General features: G+C 52.2%; 1 protein-coding gene across 1 annotated transcript; it reads left to right on the top strand.

Annotated features, from left to right (window-relative positions):
• The first annotated feature begins 2028 nt into the window (after nucleotides 1-2028).
• Nucleotides 2029-5254, top strand: POLE4 (DNA polymerase epsilon 4, accessory subunit). The gene is made up of 4 exons (XM_083350302.1): nucleotides 2029-2320; nucleotides 2939-3023; nucleotides 4323-4364; nucleotides 5084-5254. The coding sequence occupies exons 1-4, from the start codon at nucleotides 2114-2116 to the stop codon at nucleotides 5095-5097; spliced, it is 348 nt and encodes a 115-aa protein (XP_083206428.1). The 5' UTR covers nucleotides 2029-2113; the 3' UTR covers nucleotides 5098-5254.
• The last annotated feature ends 13112 nt before the right edge of the window (nucleotides 5255-18366 follow it).

The following is an 18366-nucleotide window of genomic DNA, read 5'->3' as shown; positions in this document are numbered from 1 at the left end:
AATAATAATAATAATAATAATAATAATAATAATAATAATAATAATAATAATAATAATAATAATAATTTGGAAGGGACCTTGGAGGTCATCTAGTCCAACCCCCTGCTCAGGCAGGAAACCCTATACCACTTCAGACCAGTGACCCTCCAGTCTCTTCTTAAAAACTTCCAGTGTTGGAGAATTCACCACCTCTGGAGGCAGGTTGTTCCACTGGTTAATTGTTGTAACTGTCTTTCTTTCTTTCCTTCCTCCCTCCCTCCCTCCCTCCCTCCCTCCCTCCCTCCCTCCCTTGCCCTCTTCCTTCCTCTCGCCTCCTTCCTTCCTTCCCTCCCTCCCTCCCTCCCTCCCTCCTTCATCCCACCATGTCTCCCTGGGGAAAGACCCGGCGTTTCAGGGGCCCCAGAGCTCACCCATCCTTACTGCCAAGTCCCAGGCTGGGGCCAATGCTGGGCTGGGGCTGGAGTTTTGCACCTGGGGAGGGGGGGGGCACCCGCTCAGGGAAGGGAGCCAAGCCTCCCCCCTAGGCAAGACACAAATCTTGGGGGTGGGGTGGGGGGGTTCTGGGCGGATGAGGGGCTGAGCACAGACTGGGAGAGCTGTGAATTGTGTGGGGGGAAAAAGGCGTGTAATGAAGGGCACCCCAAAAGCGGCTGAAAAACTGCGTCACTACGGGCAGTCTTCCAATCTGCAACCGTTCGCTTAGTGACCACTGTTCAGAGTTACAACGGCACTGGGAAAAGTGACTTAGGACCGTTTTCCCCACTTAATGACCGTTGCTGCATCCCTGGGGTCACGTGATCCAAATTCAGACTCTTGGCAACCGACTCGGACTTGTGACGGTCGCCAGCAGCGTCCCGGGGTCACGTGATCCCCTTTTGCGACCTTCTGACAAGCAAAGCCAATGGAGAATCCCGATTCGCTTAACAACCCCGTGATTCACTTAAGAATTGCGGTGCCAAGAAAGGACGTAAAATGAGACACAAAACTCACTTAACGTCCTTGCCCAGACGAGCTGGCTGCGGAGGGTGGCTCCTGCCAGGTTTATATATCGAGCTTACATGGCTGCTCAACTCAGATCCGTTACTGTGGGAGGCTGATGAGATCAAATTCTCACAGGCGGTCCTCGATTTGCAACCGTTCGTTTAGTGACCACTCAGAGTTACAAGGGCGCGGAAGTGTGACTCGTGACCATTTTTCACACAACCGTCACAGCCTCCCCGGGGTCATGCGATCAGAGTTCAGATGCTTGGCAACCGACTCATACTTATGACGGTCACAGTCTGCCCCTGGGTGACAGGATCCCTCTTTGCAACAACCAGTCAATGGGGGAAGCTGGATTCGTTTAACGACCGTCTTACAAACTTAACACCTGCAGTGCTTCACTTAACAACAGTGTCAGGAATGTTTGTAAAATGGGGTAAAACTCAATGAACAAGTGTTTCACTTAACAACAGAAATTTGGGGCTTAATACTGAGGTCGTACGTCAAGGAAAATATAACATATTTAACAGATGAGGAAAAACAATAATCAACACAACCACAATGTGATTTTTTTTCAGGGGTTTCATCTCGGGCAATGTGCCTCGATTCCTGCAAGGGTTAAGAGACGTGGACTTCAACTCCCAGAATTCCTCAGCCAACCAATCCATGACTTCCACTGGGGAATTCTGGGAGTTGAAGTCCACGTCTCTTAACCCTTGCAGGAATCGAGGACGGGTTCAGGGTAGGGGACCACGCTGTTCTTTTGGGTTAGTTCGTGTTTCAGTGCATCTGCCGACGCAGAACTCGGGTTCATCCAGGTATGACACGTGTTGGGGGAGTGCAGCAATGCGGGAGGATGACAAGGAGGAGGAAGAGCCTCCTGCTCCACAACTTCCCTGCCCTCTGCACCCCTTCTTCCGAGATCCGTGCAAGCCGCTAAAGCCGTGGCGCGCGTTCGCACGTTACGCCAGGTCACGCGTCGCCGGCGCCAACCCTCCCACGCTCCCGCCCCGCCTCTCTCGCTTTCCCCTCCCTCCCGCAAAGCAGCGGTGATGACGTAGGAAGCGTGGGCGTGGCTGCCAAGCGATGGCGTCAACGGCGCAGGCGCACTAGCAGCCCCGAGGTGGCCAAGATGGCGGCGCCCGTGGCGGCGGGAAGCGCCGGGGCGCCGGAGGATCTCGAGGCGACGGCAGCGACGGTGGTGCCGGCAGCAACGGCGGCGGCGGGGTCTTCACGTCCGGCGCGGCTGCCACTGTCCCGGGTGAAGGCGCTGGTGAAGGCCGACCCGGACGTCAGCCTGGCCAGCCAGGAGGCGGTCTTCGTCCTGGCGCGCGCCGCGGTGAGTGGGCGGGGCGGCGGCCCCCAGGCCAATCAGGAACCGGACTGTCTCCGCGGGGGGCGTGGTTTTGCTCTTTTTTTTCCCCTGCTCGGGCCGCCAGAGGGCGCAGCTGACGCTCCTCGCAGACTCCGAAGAGGCTCCGAGGCTGGGATGGGGCGCCACTCGGAGATCCCGGGCAGGACAGAGACAGATGCTGCGCTGAGAGCGGAGACTCGTGCGAGCCAAGCAACCAGCTCAGCAAGCAGACAAAAGTCCAGCTCTAAGCTGCAGAGATTCTCTTGTGCTGCCAGTTGGGACTTTCGGCTGGTGGCAGCCTCTTTGCCTGGCCTACCTTGCAAGGAGGAGGCTGTGCTTGCCATTCTGGGGGCCGGGCTTGTGGGGCGAAGAAGGACCAAGAGGCGGGAGCTCCCTTGCAGGGAGGCAGACCCCAAAGTCACCCCCCCCTCAAGTGCCTCAGGCTGTCCTTTGCCAGCTACGGGGCGGGGGTGCTCGGAGGCTGGGAATTTCCCTGCTTCATCAAAGCATCCTCCCACCACTAGGCACCGCTCCCCTCGGCATCTGCAGTGGAGCAGCTCAGTGTTTCTTAGCTGATCCGTCTCTCCCCTTCTGCCTCCCCAGGAGCTGTTTGTGGAAACCATCTCCAGGGACGCCTTCCTCCACACCCAGCACGGAAAGAGGAAGACTCTGCAGAGGAAGGACCTGGGTGGGTCAGCCGCCCCTCCCCCTCTTCCTCCTCTGCCGCCTCCTCTGCTCTCCAACCCCCGCTCCTTCTATTTTATTTTATTTTATTTATTTTAATCCCATTTATATCCCGCCCTTCTCCGAAGACTCGGCGGCTTACAAGCTTAGCAGTAGCCTTCATTCTATGTATATGCCTGCTTATTAGGGCTTTCACACACACACCCCAAGCGGCATTATTACAAAGTCAGCTTAATTGCCCCCAACAATCTGGGTCCTCATTTGACCTACCTGGGAAGGATGGAAGGCTGAGTCAACCTTGAGCCTGGTGGGACTCGAACCTGCGCTCATGGCAGGCAGCTGGTGTTACTTAAGGAGGCATTAGCCCACTGCTCCACCAAGGCTCTAGCACTGATGATCTTACCTAGTTGGGTCAAGAAAGGTCTGCAAGGAAACCACCCAAGTTAGAGAGCACCCAGGACCCCACAGTCTTCCTCTTCCTCCTCCTCCTCTTCTTCCTTCTCCTCCTCCCCCCCTTCCTCCCCTCCTCTCCTGCTTTAAGCAGGGGGCTGGACTAGAAGATCTCCAAGGCCCCAGCTCTATTCCATTCCTCCTCCTCCTCCTCACAACCCCCCCTTCTAGCACTGATGATATTAATGCCAGAAAACCACCAAGCTCAGAGACCACCAAGGACCCCACGGTCCTCCCCCTTCTCCCCCCACCACTGACCCATGGCTGGTTAAGCACGGGGTCTGTGCAGCTTGGCTGCTGCAGGGCCAGCTGAGCCCACCTGTCATTTGGGAAGCTTTCATTCTGAAGGGGATGGGCCAGGGATTAACCCCCCCCCCCTTTCCCAGCCCCTCACATTTCTCCAGTTCCCATGAAAGGGGCTTCATTTGTGGGTTGGTCATCTGTCCGGTCTGCAGGGCGCCTGGCGCTCTCGCCTGAGTGGGTCTGGGCCATGGCAAAAAAAAAATCCCCCGGGGGTGTGTGTGTTATGTTTCCATCCCACCAATTGCTGCTCTCAAAAGCTTGTGTCTTTCTGTAAAATGTGCAGGTTGGATACGGTGCTGAAGGAGTCCATTTTTCCAATTTTATGCTTGCTTTTCACTCGTTTTAGTTTTGTGCTTGAGGGATCTGTGCTATCTTTATTTTATTTTTCTGACCCATGAATTTTTACTTGTGATTGATTTGCCACACGGTTTTTTTTATTATATTTTTTATTCTGTTCTAAATTTCCTGGAGTCAACGCTTTGACAGCATGCCAACCAACAGCACATCTTATTTTTTTAAAAAAAATGGGTGTCGGTTTTTCCTCCTGCAGATAATGCCATCGAAGCCCTGGATGAGTTTGCCTTCTTGGAAGGTAAGGAGGCTGTTTGCTGATCTGCCAGATAAATATTTGTTAGTGCCCAGATCAGCCAAAGATACCAACTTCAGGGTGGGGGTGGTTATTAGCGGCCCTATTGAACGCTTTCGCAGGGCCTGTCAATCATAATACTTTGGTGCTGGGATAAAAAGGAGCATAAACAACAATATATGGGTTTCCAGAAAGGACTGGGCTGGTTAATGGAGGTTGTGGGGCTGTCCCCCAAGGCCGCCTGCTGGGAAACTGGTGGGCTTTCTTGGGCAGTTGGTGGGCCATGGGGAGGACTGGCTAATGGACAAGAAAGATTTCCCAAACTTGGCCACTTTTCACAGCTCAACTCCCAGACTTCCCCACCCAGCTTGCTTTAAGATGGGCGTGGACTACAACTCCCAGAATTCCTGCTGGCTGAGGAATTGTGGGAATTGAAGTCCTCGCGCCTTAAAAGGTGCCACTTTTGAGAAACCCTTAGCTGGGCCTCGCTCCATCAACTGCTGGCTGCTTCTCACTGTTTGTCCTATTTCTGGACGCTGAGGGTCAAAATCTGAATAAACCCCTCAAGAATTTTAAGCGGTGGAAGCTACTCCGGTTTTAAACGGAGAGGACGCCAGCCGGATAACACGAGAGCAGAAGAAAGCGCAGAGATGAAAACATTTTGCCAAGGAGAAAAATGGAATTCTCAAAAATGTGTTTTTTTGGGGGGGGCGGTGGGCTTCCAGGGACGCTGGACTGACCCGCTTGGAAGACGCAGCCCCGGAAGGAGAAACTGAGGCGCTTCCTCCCTCTTCGCCCGTCAAGGAAAACCCTTCGAAAGACCCCTTTTGTATAGCCCGGTTGTGTGCTTTGTACATATGCGGTGTAATTTCTCTTAATACATACATGTTTTTCCACATCCGTTTTATAGTCTGGGCTTCTTTGGGGCGGGGGTGGGGGGGGATCTCAGCTGCTGCCTTCTTCCTCCTCCCTCCACCCCAAATTTCCTCTTTGGAGGCCAGCAGGCAGCTTCACTCTGCTGGGACTCTCCGTGCTGGCAGGGAAGCTGATTTACATGATGGGGAGGGTCTTTGGGCATGTTGCTGAGGCTGACGCTGCCCCTCCCCCTCCCAGCCTGGCACTCCTGGTCCAAGGAAGGTGGTGCCACCTTGCCCGCCTCTGCCTGGTCCCTTTTTGGTAGCCTGATTTTCTCCAAAGGCAAGACGAGGTGCAACGGGGTGGGTGGGCCCTGGTTTCAAAACCCTAACCCCAAGGAAGACCCTTCCTCTGGTGCAGGAGGAGGCCTGTAAGAGTCTGGGAGGGGAGGAACGAGGAGCCTGAAGGGGGGGGCAAATTTCTCTTCCCCCCCCCCATCATTGGCATGGCCTTCTCCTGCTGGAGGGTGGCAGAGGGCCAGTTTGACCTAGTGCAAGGGTAGGCAACCTCGGCTCTTTGATGACTCGTGGACTTCAACTCCCAGAATTCCTGAGCCAGCCACGCTGAGGGGAAAGGGAGAGGTTTCCAAGCTGATCCAGGCTGGCTCAGGAATTCTGGGAGTTGAAGTCCACGAGTCATAAAAGAGCCAAGGTTGCCTACCCCTGGCCTAGTGGTTAGGGCCGAAGCAGACCCTTCTAGGGCTGTGTTTTTCAACCTGGGCCACTTTTAAGATGGGTGGACTTCAACTCCCAGAATTCCCCAGCCAGGTTGAAAAAGACTGCTTGATGCTAGCAAAAACATTCGACTCCCAAATTCGATTCAAAAGGCAGAAGCTCACAAAGATGGGCTGATGAAAGACAACCCCCCCTTTTTTAAAAAAAATTCGTTGGCATTTTGATGCCCAGCATGCTTGCATCATCAAGGCGGGCAGCAAGCATGGCGTCCTGAGCGCCCGTCTTGCGCCCGTCTCCCCAGTGCAATCAAGGGAAATTCCGTTGAGCACAAAACTTGGTGCAATCCTAAAATGCTAAAATAAAATAATGTTGTTGTTAGCTGCGAAGTCGTGTCCGACCCATCGCGACCCTAAGGACCACGTTCCTCCAGGCCTTCCTGTCCTCTACCATCTTCTGGAGTCCATTTAAGCTCAGGCCTCCTGCTTCAGTGACTCCATCCAGCCACCTCCTTCTCTGTCGTCCCCTTCTTCTCTTGCCCTCAACCTTTCCCAGCATTAGGTTCTTCTCCAGTGAGTCCTTCCTTCTCATTAGGTGGCCAAAGTATTTGAGTTTTAGCTTCAGGATCTGGCCTTCTAAAGAGCAGTCAGGGTGGATCTCCTCTAGGACTGACCGGTTTGATCGCCTTGCAGGCCAAGGGACTCGCAGGAGTCTTCTCCAGCACCAGAGTTCAAAGGCCTCAATTCTTCGGCCTTTCTTACGGTCCAGCTTTCACTGCCATACATTGCAACTTGGGAAGATAGAAGATAAAATAATAGAAAAATAAATAAAAAATAAAGTAAAATAATAATTTAAAAAATAAAACAAGTAAAAAATAAAACAATAAAATTAATGAAATGAAATGAAATACAATAAATAATAAAATACAATAATGAAATAAAAATAATAAAATAATGAAATAAAATATAGTGCATTTGAAAAAGCTTGATCTGAGTTTTCTTGAAAGGTGGCGGGGTGTGTGTGTGTTGTTCCTTTGGGTGGGGCAAGCAGGGAGGGGGCTCCCCTTCCAGAACTGCGGGGGGGGGGCTGCTCTCTCCTGGAAGGAGGGACCCCCTTGCCAGAGGATCTGAGGGTGGGTGGGGGGAAGGAGACCCCTTTTATGGCCCATTTGTATAAGCCCCCTTTTCCTTCCTTTTGGTGATCAAAGAGACACTTTCGCAGCCCCCCCCCCCAGCCTGACTTTGTTCTTCAGAACTTGAAAGGTGGACGGAGGCTCCAGGTGGGGCCAGGCTGGCTGCCCCCTGGGGGGAGCAGACCCCTGTCACCTGGAGAGGCTGTGAAGTGGCGCTGGTGCCCCCCACCCACCCAGCCAGCCCTCCCCCTGCCCTGCTGTCTGGGATGTCCTGAGGTGGCTCCAGAGCTGAACGACCCCCCCCCTCAACTGGCCCCCAGTATAAATCTCCAGGACTGACCCCAGACACCAGCCGGGAACCTTCCCAGGTGGGACCATGCAGCGCCTGGCCTGGTTGACTTGCCTTTCCGGCCTGCTGGGTAAGTCTTGACCTTGACCGCTTCCCCCAGCCCCATTTGGGAAATAGGGAGGGGTCCGGAGGGTCCCCCGAAGCTTAGGCACCCAAAGGGCCACCACAGGAGATGGTCCTTCCCTGCAGGAAGATTGCAGGAGGCCCTCCGAGCAAAGTTGGGTCTGACTGCCCAGCCCATGCTCCTCAGCCGGCACACCTGAATGGCTGGGGACGATGGGAGATACAGCTGAGAGAGGGGGAGGGACAGGAGAGTCCAGGGTTGCAAAAAAACCAGGAGCCTTTCAGCATCTTGTCCTAGTCAAGGTTTACTCAGAGGCAGAAGTTAAGAGAATCAAGGAGTTGGAAGGGACCTTAGAGGTCTTCTAGTCCAACCCCCTGCTCCAGCAGGAGACCCTAGACCATTCCAGACAAAAAGCCAGGCTTCCGGGACGATACCCCTCCCCACCAGTCCCACCTCGCCCAGCTTTGGCTCCAGGACTTGGGTCCAAGGCCCCAGGGGAGCACAACCTTTGGAGACAGGTGGGCTGTAGGTGAGGCTGCTTGATGGCAAGAGCTGAATGGAACTTCCTTGTTTAGGGGCACGCTATCAAAAAGCAGGTGAGGACAAAAGAAGGAAGGCGAACGTCCCAGAGGCACTGGAGTCAGCACAAGGCTGTGGTGGGAGACCCGTCCCAGAAGTTTTACAGAAACTTTTTTGCTTTTTCCCCCTTTTTCATTCGATTGTACAGTTCCCCCCTCCCCCCGCCTTTCCCAAGGATCTGCTATGGGATAACTGGGAGAGCCAAATGGAGCCTCCGTGTTCAGAAGCAGTCTACCTTCAATAAAGGTGGGGAGATGGGTATCAAGCTGGCAACTTCTTGGAAGTGAGAACAGAATAGAAAATAGAACAGAACAGAATAGTGCATAGAATAGAATAGAATAGAATAGAATAGAATAGAATAGAATAGAATAGAATAGAATAGAAGAGAAGAGAAGAGAAGAGAAGAGAAGAGAAGAGAAGAGAAGAGAAGAGAAGAGAAGAGAAGAGTTGGAAGGGACCTTGGAGGTCATCTACTCCAGCCCCCTGCTCAGGCAGGAAAAACTATACCATTCCAGAAAAGAGGCTGTCTCGTGTCTCTCCTTAAAAGCCTCCAGTGTTGGAGCATTCACCACTTCTGGAGGCAAGGAGTTCCACCGGTTAAGAGACTGGATGGGAGTTTGAGTTGTGTTTAGGAGACGATTGGATAATTAGCCAAGCTTCCGGTCCTGGGAAGCATTCCTGGAGGGTGTTTCCAGATGTTCAGGCCAGATCTGGGCATTTTGGGCACAGACAGATGTGGCTCAGGAATTCTGGGAGTTGAAGTCCACAAGTCATAAAGGAGCCAGGATTCCCCACCCCTGTGTTAGAGGCATGGTGGGTGTCAGCTCTTCTGAGCCAAGCTGCCTTTTGCAACTGATTGGTGGTGAACTGGTCAATGCCGACGATGATTATTATTCTCCTTGTTGGTCCTGGTGAGTGTCGAGCGCAATCCCTGCAGTTTTCTTGGTGCCATTCCCAGGAGCAGTTTGCCATTGCTCCCTTCCCAGGGCTGACAGAGAGTGGCCGGCCCCACCGGCTCTCAGGGACAGCTGGTGCACTGAATTCAAAGCGCATTGAAAATGTCCCCCCAATGGAGAGGAAACCTTTGCAGCCAAATTGCCAAGCTCGGAGATCAAAGGAACAGCCCAACACCTGGTGCCTTTGAACCCTGCTACTAAATCCTAGCTGCTAAGTGGGACTCCATGGAATTCATCCTGGGGGCGACTGTGCCTTGAGGAAGAGAGAACTGGGCAAATTTCGCTGGAAGGGCTCTCTTTAACACCCCTAGTGTTAAAGAGATTGTGTGTGACTGTGTGCGCCAGATGCAACCACGTTCCCGATCACCATTGTCCAACACTGGAGATTTTTAAGAGGAGACTGGATAGCTGCCTGTCTGAAATGGTCCCGCTTGAGCAGGGGGGGTGGACTAGAAGACCTCCAAGGTCCCTTTCCACTCTGTGATTCTGTTGTCCATCTGTCTCCGATCAAAACAGACCACTTAACTATTTTTTTTAAATATGCCACACAGAGCAAAGAACCCAAACAAACGAATTCCTCCATTCCTTAATCTCCAGATTACAGGCGGAAGCAGTTCAGGACTTGAGGGGGGGAAAAAGTGGGGCTTTGATGACCTTTTCCAATCCCAGCAGGGATTATTATATCTGCAGCTTCACCTGGGCTTCTGCCTGGGCTTGCTTTGAAATAAATTCCTCTCTTGGCTTTCCACTTAATGCAGACGAGGCGCTTGGAGAGTAATGCAGAGTATAAACTGGGTTAAAACGACTTTCTACCGTTGTCCTGCATCAGAAAAAGAGCTCCCTTTTGCAACGAAGAGAAATGCCGAATAATATTTACATGTTACTCATATGTAAGGGTGTAGGTCTATACCTGTGTTGTGTATAGTACGTTTTAAGTGTGTGTTATGGATGTGTACACTTTTGAGAGGAAGCAACTAAATTTCATTTTTTAAAGAGTGCCATTGTGCCCACAGGGAAAAAAAATAACAATAAAGGTTATCTAATCTAATCTCTTAATTTGCCAATGGACTAGTTGCCTTTAAAAGTTTTCAGAAAGGGAAAAAAGAGAGCGAGAATGAGGCACATAAGGGCAATTCAAGACATCCTGAGAGACACAAAGGAAGTTGGTGTCTGAAAGAAGGAAAACAGCCGGAGGTGCAAACAATTTTAATTCTGGCCATCGTTTTTTTTAAGCCATTCTTTTCTCAAATATGCAGCCTTTTTTTTTTAACCCGTTTAATAACCAGCTGCGATCTTACCTGGAAGAGAACAGCATAACAGAATTGGCAGGGACCTTGTAGGTCACCTAGTCCAACATATTCAGAATTTGCACAGATTTAACTTTGCCAGGTGTTTTCAATTTTGTTATGTAGCCTCTTAGGAAAAAAGAATCCTGCCTCTTTGTCTGATCCAGATAAAATGGCTTAAGGGATTGTACGCCGCCCAAAGTTACCTTGTGGCAAGGCGGGTGACCAATACGTTTTATAAATAAATAAGTGGAAAGCAAAAATTGGGGTCTGCACTTCAACATCCTGGGGGTCAGGAATTGCCGGAGCCCCATTGGTGCCAGGGACCCAGCCTTCTCAGTTCTGCCAGGGTCAAAAGTCCAGCAGGATGATGTGAAAAAATCCTCTGAAGGAAAAATCGATTTTTTGCTGGAGGAAAAGGTGGGTTTTTTTGGGGGGGCAGCCTGTCCAAGATTCCCCCCCCTAATTTCTAGACGTTTTGGGTGCTCCATCATTGGAGGTTTTTAAGAAAAGACTGGACAGCCATTTGTCCAAAATGATATAGAGTCTCTTGCCTTGGACTAGATGACCTCCAAGGATCCCTTCTATGATTCTGTAAGGAGCTCCTGCCTGAGGAGGGGGTTGGACTAGATGACCCCCAAGGTCCCTTCCTGCTCTGTTATTCTCTTCCAAGAAATTCTTCCTTCCACTTCTGAGCCTGTGAATCTGCCCTTTGTGCCCCCAGGTGCTGGGCTATTGGGCCGACCCCAAGGCCGCCGGGACCTCCCGGCCGAGCGAGGCTGCTGCAGGAGGCAGAGGTCTTCCTCGGACATGGTGAGTTGGGGCGAAGCAGATCCCGATCCAGCCTCAGTTTTACTCCGTGGGGGGGGTTCCTTCGCGAGGCTGCCCTTCCCTCCCTCCTGCCAATGATGGAGCAGCCACAACTGCTGGTGGCCAGCTGTTTCACTGGTTGACTGTCCTCCCTGTCAGGAAGTTTCTCCTTAATTCCAGGTTGCTTCTCTCCTTGATCAGTTTCCAACCCTTGTTTCTTGTCCTGCCCTCTGGTGCTTTGGGGAATAGTTTGACCCCCTTTTCTTCTTTGGGGCATCCCCTCAAATACTGGAACGCTGCTATCGTGTCGCCCCTGTTTCTTCTTTTCTTTAGACTAGCCAAACCCAAGTCCTGCAGCCGTTCTTCCTATGTTTTAGCCTCCAGGCCTTGGATCATTTTAGCTGCTCTTCTCTGAATTATTTCCAAACTCTCAACATCTTTTTTGTGATATGATGACGAAAACTGGCTGCAGTATTCCAGGTGTGGTCTTGCTAGGGTTTTTTAGACCTACACTAATCAAGATACATTAAAATGAAATTTCGTTGCATTCAGCTCTCAAAGGGTCACCACCTCCGATATACTATATGACCTAATGGAGTCAGGGCAGCCATTTGTTGGGGATGCTGCGGGGTGGGGATGGGTGGGCTAGATGACCTTGAGAGCTCCCTCTTGCTCCCTCGCAAGATTGGCTTTGCACTGTTTAGCCTTAGCCTGACAGTGGAGCGAAGGCATCACGCAAGGAGCCAGGAAAGGTAAGCCAAGATAGTCTTATGGCTACCAGGAATTGGGGGGGGGGGGACAGGGGAGACAGAAGGCAGAGCTGAAGAGGGGGGGCAAGATCTCTGCAGAGGGGCTGGGGGGGAATCCTGCTTCTCTCCCCAAGTAAGGGGATGTTTGCCTCCAAAGATAAATCCAGCTCCCCCTTTTTTTTTGGGGGGGGGGAGAGACAGCAAACCAATTAGTAGGGCTATTATTCCTGCAGCCTTTTATCCCAAGGAGCACATCCTTCCTGTCCCCCTCTGCCCCCCACCCCCGCTCCTCTGGGCCTGGGTCTTCCTCCTTTTCCCCAACTCCCCCACCCCGCCACAGCCACAGTTTTGTATATTGGATTTTCTGCAGATAATGGCTTGTCTCCCCTGTCCACCACCCCCCAGTTGCTAATGCAAGACACCCCCCCCCAATCCTTCCTGCCTGGCTGGCACCTTTTCACTCCTCCTTTGATTCAGCCCAGCCTTTGTGTCCTGAAGGGAGGCTCTGCCCTTCGTCCCGGAAAATCTCTTTTTATCCCTGGATTCTGCCCGGTTTTGGCATTGCTCTACTATACCCACTGAGACAATCATCATATGGAAAGTATATTAATGTAGCATAATAATAATAATTAATAATAATAATAATAATAATAATAATAATAATAATAATAATGACAATGATGATGATGATAATGTAGCTTGTGTATTGCAACTTTCTCTTTCTCCTATGTGTGTGTGTGTGTGTGAGAGAGAGGAAGAGAAAGAGAGAAAGAGAAAGAGAGAGAAAGAGAAAAAGAGAATGAGAGAATGAGAGAGAGAAAGAGAGAAAGAGAGAGAGAAAAAGAGAGAGATGCACAAGAAACATCTGGGTGATTTTTCCAGAAATGTTTAAGGCCACATCTTGCAATTAAAAAGGAACAAATGGATTATGGTGTTTTATCTTCTTCCTTTGGCCTTTTGGTGCCGAATGATTACTGACTGACTGATCACATTGAGAAAATGGAATAACAGGGTTGGAAGGGACCTGCGAGGTCTGCTAGTCCAGCCCCCTGTTCGGGCAGGAACCCTGACCCCATTCAGAAACTGCCCTGTCTCCCTCACACAAAGAGACTCTTTCTTTGGGCGCGGTCCAAATAAAATGTTAAAAGCATAAAAACTTGGATATAAAAATTTAAAAAGAGAGGCGAGGAATGTTAAAAATCCATATTAAAGGTTAATTAAAAGGTGTGTGTGTGTGTGGGGGGGTGCTTCCAGGTGCTAATCAGCCTGACCCCTTATGTGGAATCGGTAACGAGGTGATAATTGGCACAATTATCAATTGATAATGGACCTGCTAATGTGATAAACCCGTAATAGTGATTGCTACTAAAGAGGAAAGTTCTCTGCTGTGGGTGCTTGCAGGCTACAAATGGCTTTGAAAAAGCTGTTTGAAAAAAGAGAAATATCCTTCTGTTACTCGGTTTAAATGGGGGGCCCAGCAGGAGACCCAAACATGTATGGGGGGGGAACCCTGAAAAATAGGCAGCCTGTTTTACAGTTTATCCTACACTGATTTGCTGCTGGAGCTACGTGAGAGCTGAATTTTGCAAGGGATAAAATCCAAAAATCATTTGGGACAGATTTCGTCTTTGGAAGTAGGCAAGACTAGCCTACCTTGCACTGAGGGTGGGGGGGGGGCGGTGTTTGTAAAGATTTTAAAAAAACCAAAAACCTGGCAAGTAATTTTTGGAGAAAAAGAGGGTTGCAAACTGGAATGTCACTGTGGAAAGATGATGAGATGCAAGGAGCTGATTGAATCTTGTGCCCTGGTACCAATTTATACCCCTCTATAATTCCTTGGTAAGGCCACACCAAGGAATGAGAAGAGAAGGGAAGGGAAAAGGGACCTTCGAGGTCTTCTAGTCCAGCCCCCTGCTCGAGCAGGAGAACCTACACTATTTCAGACAAGTGACTGTCTAATTTCTTCTTAAAAATCTCCAGTAAGCCCACGATTTCTGGAGGCAACTTCTGTTCCACTGGTGAATTGTCCTCACCATCACGAGGTTTCTCCTTAATTCCAGGTTGCTTCTCTCCTTGGTCAGTTTCCAACCATTGTTTCTTGTTCTGCCCTCTGGTGCTTTGGAGAATAATGTGACCCCCCCCTCTTCTTGGTGGCAGCCCCTCAAATACTGGAAGGCTGCTATCACGTCGCCCCTATTTCTTCTTTTCTTTAGACTGCAGCCGTTCTTCGTATGTTTTAGTCTCCAGGCCTTGGATCATCTTAGTTGCTCTTCTCTGAATTTTTTTTCCAAACTCTTAGCATCTTTTTTGTGATGTGCTGACCGAACTTGGCTGCAGTATCCCAGGTGTGACCTGACTTAAGGCTTTATAAAGCAGTACTAATACTTTGCATGATCTTGATTCTGTGCCTCTGTTTATACGACCCAGGATTATATTAACTTTTTTGGCGGCTGCCGCACACGGCTGGCTCACGGCCAAGCGATCGTCCACTAGGACTCCGAGGTCCATTCTCACAGTGGCTGTTTTTGAGCCGGGTCTCGCCCAATCTGTAGATATTAAAAGATATAAAGCTAGCCATGATGCGTCCCTTCAGACCCCCCCGGAGCCCCTAATAACTGGGTCCCTTTTGCAATTTTGTCCTTTTCTAAACTATTTGGGGAGTGAAAAGCAGCATATCTGCAGGGGATGGGATGGGCGCCAAAGATGCTTAATTAGCATCAATTAAGACCTGGTCCTTGCAACACCCTCCACTTGTCCAGATGTTGGATGGGGGAACATGGCTTGTTCCCTTTCTGCTTTCTTGAAAGCCAGCAACGTTAGCAGTCAAAGTGACTTTCTGAGCCTTTAGCCGAGTCTGTAAAAGGGAAGAAGCTGAGTCCCCCCCCCCAGACATGGCGTTTGCTCCTTGCTGCCGGCACAGAACTCCGGTTAAAGTCTAGCTTGAAATGCTGGCTAACCAAAAGGTCGGGGGTCTTGGGCTGCTGTATTTTTTTGGGGAGGTTATGGAAGCAAGAGCCTTTTTGGAGGATGGGGGGGGCTGGGTGAGACCCAGGCCCGGACAACACCCTGTTGGCGTTCCTCTCTTTGCAGACGTTTCAGGCAGCCGAGTGAGCGTGGATGTGGGGCTTTGCAGGAGCCTCTGTGGGAGGGGGCTAGCCCCCCCTTCGGGATGTCCAGGTCTTCCCAGAGAGCCCTCCCTGTTGGACTCCCACCAGACCCTCAGGGTGAGGCTTCATTTCCTGGGCTGACTGCTGCCCCTCTTCCGGACCGGGGGGGGGGCTCACTTATCTGGCCTGGCCAGCTTTGAAGACTCCCATCCTGACCAGCTTGGTGCAAAGCCTGCATGGAGGGGGGGCTGCCTGATAGCCCACACAGTCAGACACCCTTGCACCAGGACGCCTCCACAAAGGGGTTTTGGGGTGCTGGTTAGGGTGGGGCACAGAGGGGTTTTAGCCCAGAGAGGCTTCTGGGCTGAGCAGTCTCCCAGCTGATCCCTAGCAGGATACTCTGGCGGGGGTGGGGGGGAGGAGATGAGGAGGGGAAGAGAGGAATCCAGACAGGTGTGGGGGGGACTTCTGGGGGGGGCTTCCACGTTTGCTCCTCTTGATGTGTTGGCAGCATCGGCCAGGAAGGAAGGACCGCGCCGGGGGTCATGTCATGGTCTTCAGCCCAATTCGTATCCTGAAGAATTATTTGCGCCTCTCTTGGGGAGCCCCACCCCCCTCCCAGTCTTTTTCTTGGCAGCCAACAACTCGGTGACCCCCCCCACCTTTTGCTGGGATGTGTCCTTGGCTTCTCTGCCCAGCCTAGAGAACTGAGGGTTTCCTGTTGGCCTCCCATCCACCGACTGATCAGATCTTCCCCTGCTTAGTTCCCTGTGTGGGAGACCGGGTGCTGGGGAGTTGGCCCCCACCCCAAAACCTGAGCACCTCAAATCCCCTCCACCCTCCGTTAGGAGCTGTACCTGCCCGGGGCCTCCTTCTCAATGCCTTCTGCTGCTCCGGCCGTGTGGGGGCTCCAGACCTCCAGCTTTGGGCCCTCCAGATGTTCACCCCCTCCTGCCAGTCCTAGGAAGGGAGGGAGGGAGGAAAATGGGAATGGGAAAAATGGGGAAGGAAAGAAGGGAGGGAGGAAGAACTGGACAATGCTTGGGACTCTTCCAAAGGCAGGAATGGGGGCTACACCCCCCCCAATTCCCCCCCCCTTTCCCAGAAAGGCCTCTTGGGCCAGGGGAAACGGGTAAGGAATCCCCCTCCCGGCACCCTGCAGCTTCTATCCAAGCCCCCCCCCTTTTGCGGCTGCAGGAGAGGCCCTCGCGGTGGCCCCCCCACTCCGACGGCTGCTGCCCGCCTGGCTTACGGTGCCAGCCCATCCGCCTCCTGGTGCAGGACCGCTGGCTTCGGGACGGCCCTGGGCGGGTGGAAGTGGTGGACGGCTGCCAGTGCAACGCCAGGCCGGAGGAGTGTCTCCGCTCGCCCCTCCTGAAGACCTCCTTTCCCGACTCCCCTTCGGAGCAGACCCTGGACGTGGGCAGCTGCACCGGCCCCCCGCCCGCCCGAGGTGAGCCGGCCCGGCTGTCACCCAGGGCCCGGTTCAGCCTTTCCGAGCCAGGCCCTGGCTGGGACGGGGAGCATGGGAGCTGCATCCTTGTGGTGGCCCAGGCTGGGGAGGGAGGTCTGCGAGGGGCAGAGAAGCTTTGTTGGAAGAGGGGGAGCCGTTTCCCCCTCCCCGTAACACCAGGCAGGGCTCCGGACCCCAGAGGCGGCTTAGTGGGTCTACATCAGGCTGCTCCTCCGTCGCAGGCCGGTTAAAGGAGTAGCTAATGAACAAGCTAACTCTTAGCTAACTCTAATTAACAAATGAACTAATGAGCAAACTCTAACTAATGAACCAACACAGGAACTAACTCTAACTAATGAACAAATTAACTCTAATGCAGCGTTTCCCAACCTTTAGGAACTTGAAGATGCGTGGACTTCAACTCTCAGAATTCTATGCTGGCTGGGGAATTCTGGGAGTTGAAGTCCACGCATCTTCAAGTTCCTAAGGTTGGGAAACGCTGCTCTAATGAACTAATGAACTAGTAAACTAATGAACTAATGAAGTAACTCTAACATACTAATAAACTAACATTAACTCACTCTAATTAACTAATGAACTAACTAACTCTAACTAACCCAGTAACTAACCAGCCAAGGCCGCCAGGAGCAACTCAGAAAAGAACCACATTTGGTGCAAAAGGTAGACGTGTCATTCATGCTGGCGGGGGTGAGGGGGGGGACAGGTGGGCACCTTCCCTTCCGCAGGGCCTGGTGCCAAGCGGGTGACTCTCTCTCTCCCTCCCTCCCTGCCAGGCGGGCCCTTCTGCGTGCCAACCCGCTTCGACTCGGTCCTCCTCCGGGGCCCCAACGGGCAGCGCCTGGTCCGGACGCTGGGGGGCTGCAGCTGGCAAGGGGCCTCTTGCTCCCGGGTGCCCCACTGGCAGCATTACTCGGAGGTGGTGCTGACTGGCGAAGGGAGGAAGACGGAGCAACGCAAGGTCTGCTCCTGGGTGCCCCCCTCCCCATTGCCCCCCGCCCTAGCCTCTCCCCGAGGGCGCCTCCCCACAGCCCCCTGTGCCCCAGTCAGCCTGTTGGGGTTAGTTTAAGGGAGAAGCAAGAAGTGGGGGGGGGCAATCCAGGGAAAAAAATCCAAGCAGCATCTCCCCTCCTTAGGCTGCTTTTCCCAAGAGAAACTATCCCATCCACGGGGTTTGTTAGGAAAGTCTGGAATTTCTACACCAACTAGGGGCAGTTTTGAGCTTTGGGTGACTTGAAGGGTCTCGGGGAATCAATTCTGGACAGACCGGCGGTCGGTTCAGAGCTGTGGGCCAGAGACTGCAAGGAGCTCCCTCATTCAGGCATGGTCTACCTTCGAAGAGGCCCAGACCTCAGCGGAGGCTGTCCTGGGTGCCACTGGATCTGTTGGCATCAATGCCAGCCGGGAAAAGGTGCCGAGGCCTTGAACTGGGTGGCCTGGGGAGAGTCCCTCTCTCTCTCAGCCTGGCCTACCTCACAGGGTTGTTGGGGTGGGGGAAAAGAGGAGGGTGGGCAGGGGGCATGGGGGGGGCATGGGGAGGCAGAGGGCACAGTGCCCTAGCCCTGAGCACCTAGGCAGAGCTTGGTCCGAACCTAAAAAAAAAAAAAAAAGGGCTGGTGGCATTCCATTGACTCAGCCTTCCATCCTTCCCAGGTAGATAAAATGAGGACCCAGATTGTTGGAGGCAATTAAGCTGACTTTGTAATAATGCTGCTTGGGGTGTGTTTGAAAGCCCTAATAAGCAGGCATATACATAGAATGAAGGCTACTGCTAAGCACATTTGATTTGTGCTTCTTAGATTGTAAGCCGCCCTGAGTCTTCGGAGAAGGGCGGGATATAAATGGGATTAAAAAAAAAATTTCCAGACAGGCAGGTCGGCAAAGCGCCTGCCTGCAGGGTTGTTGTGAGGTCAGACCGA

The sequence above is a fragment of the Vipera ursinii genome (assembly GCF_947247035.1).
Source record: "Vipera ursinii genome assembly, chromosome: 1".
Taxonomy (NCBI): domain Eukaryota; kingdom Metazoa; phylum Chordata; class Lepidosauria; order Squamata; family Viperidae; genus Vipera; species Vipera ursinii.
Note: the sequence above shows the minus strand (reverse complement) of the source record. Positions and strands in the feature narration are given on the sequence as shown.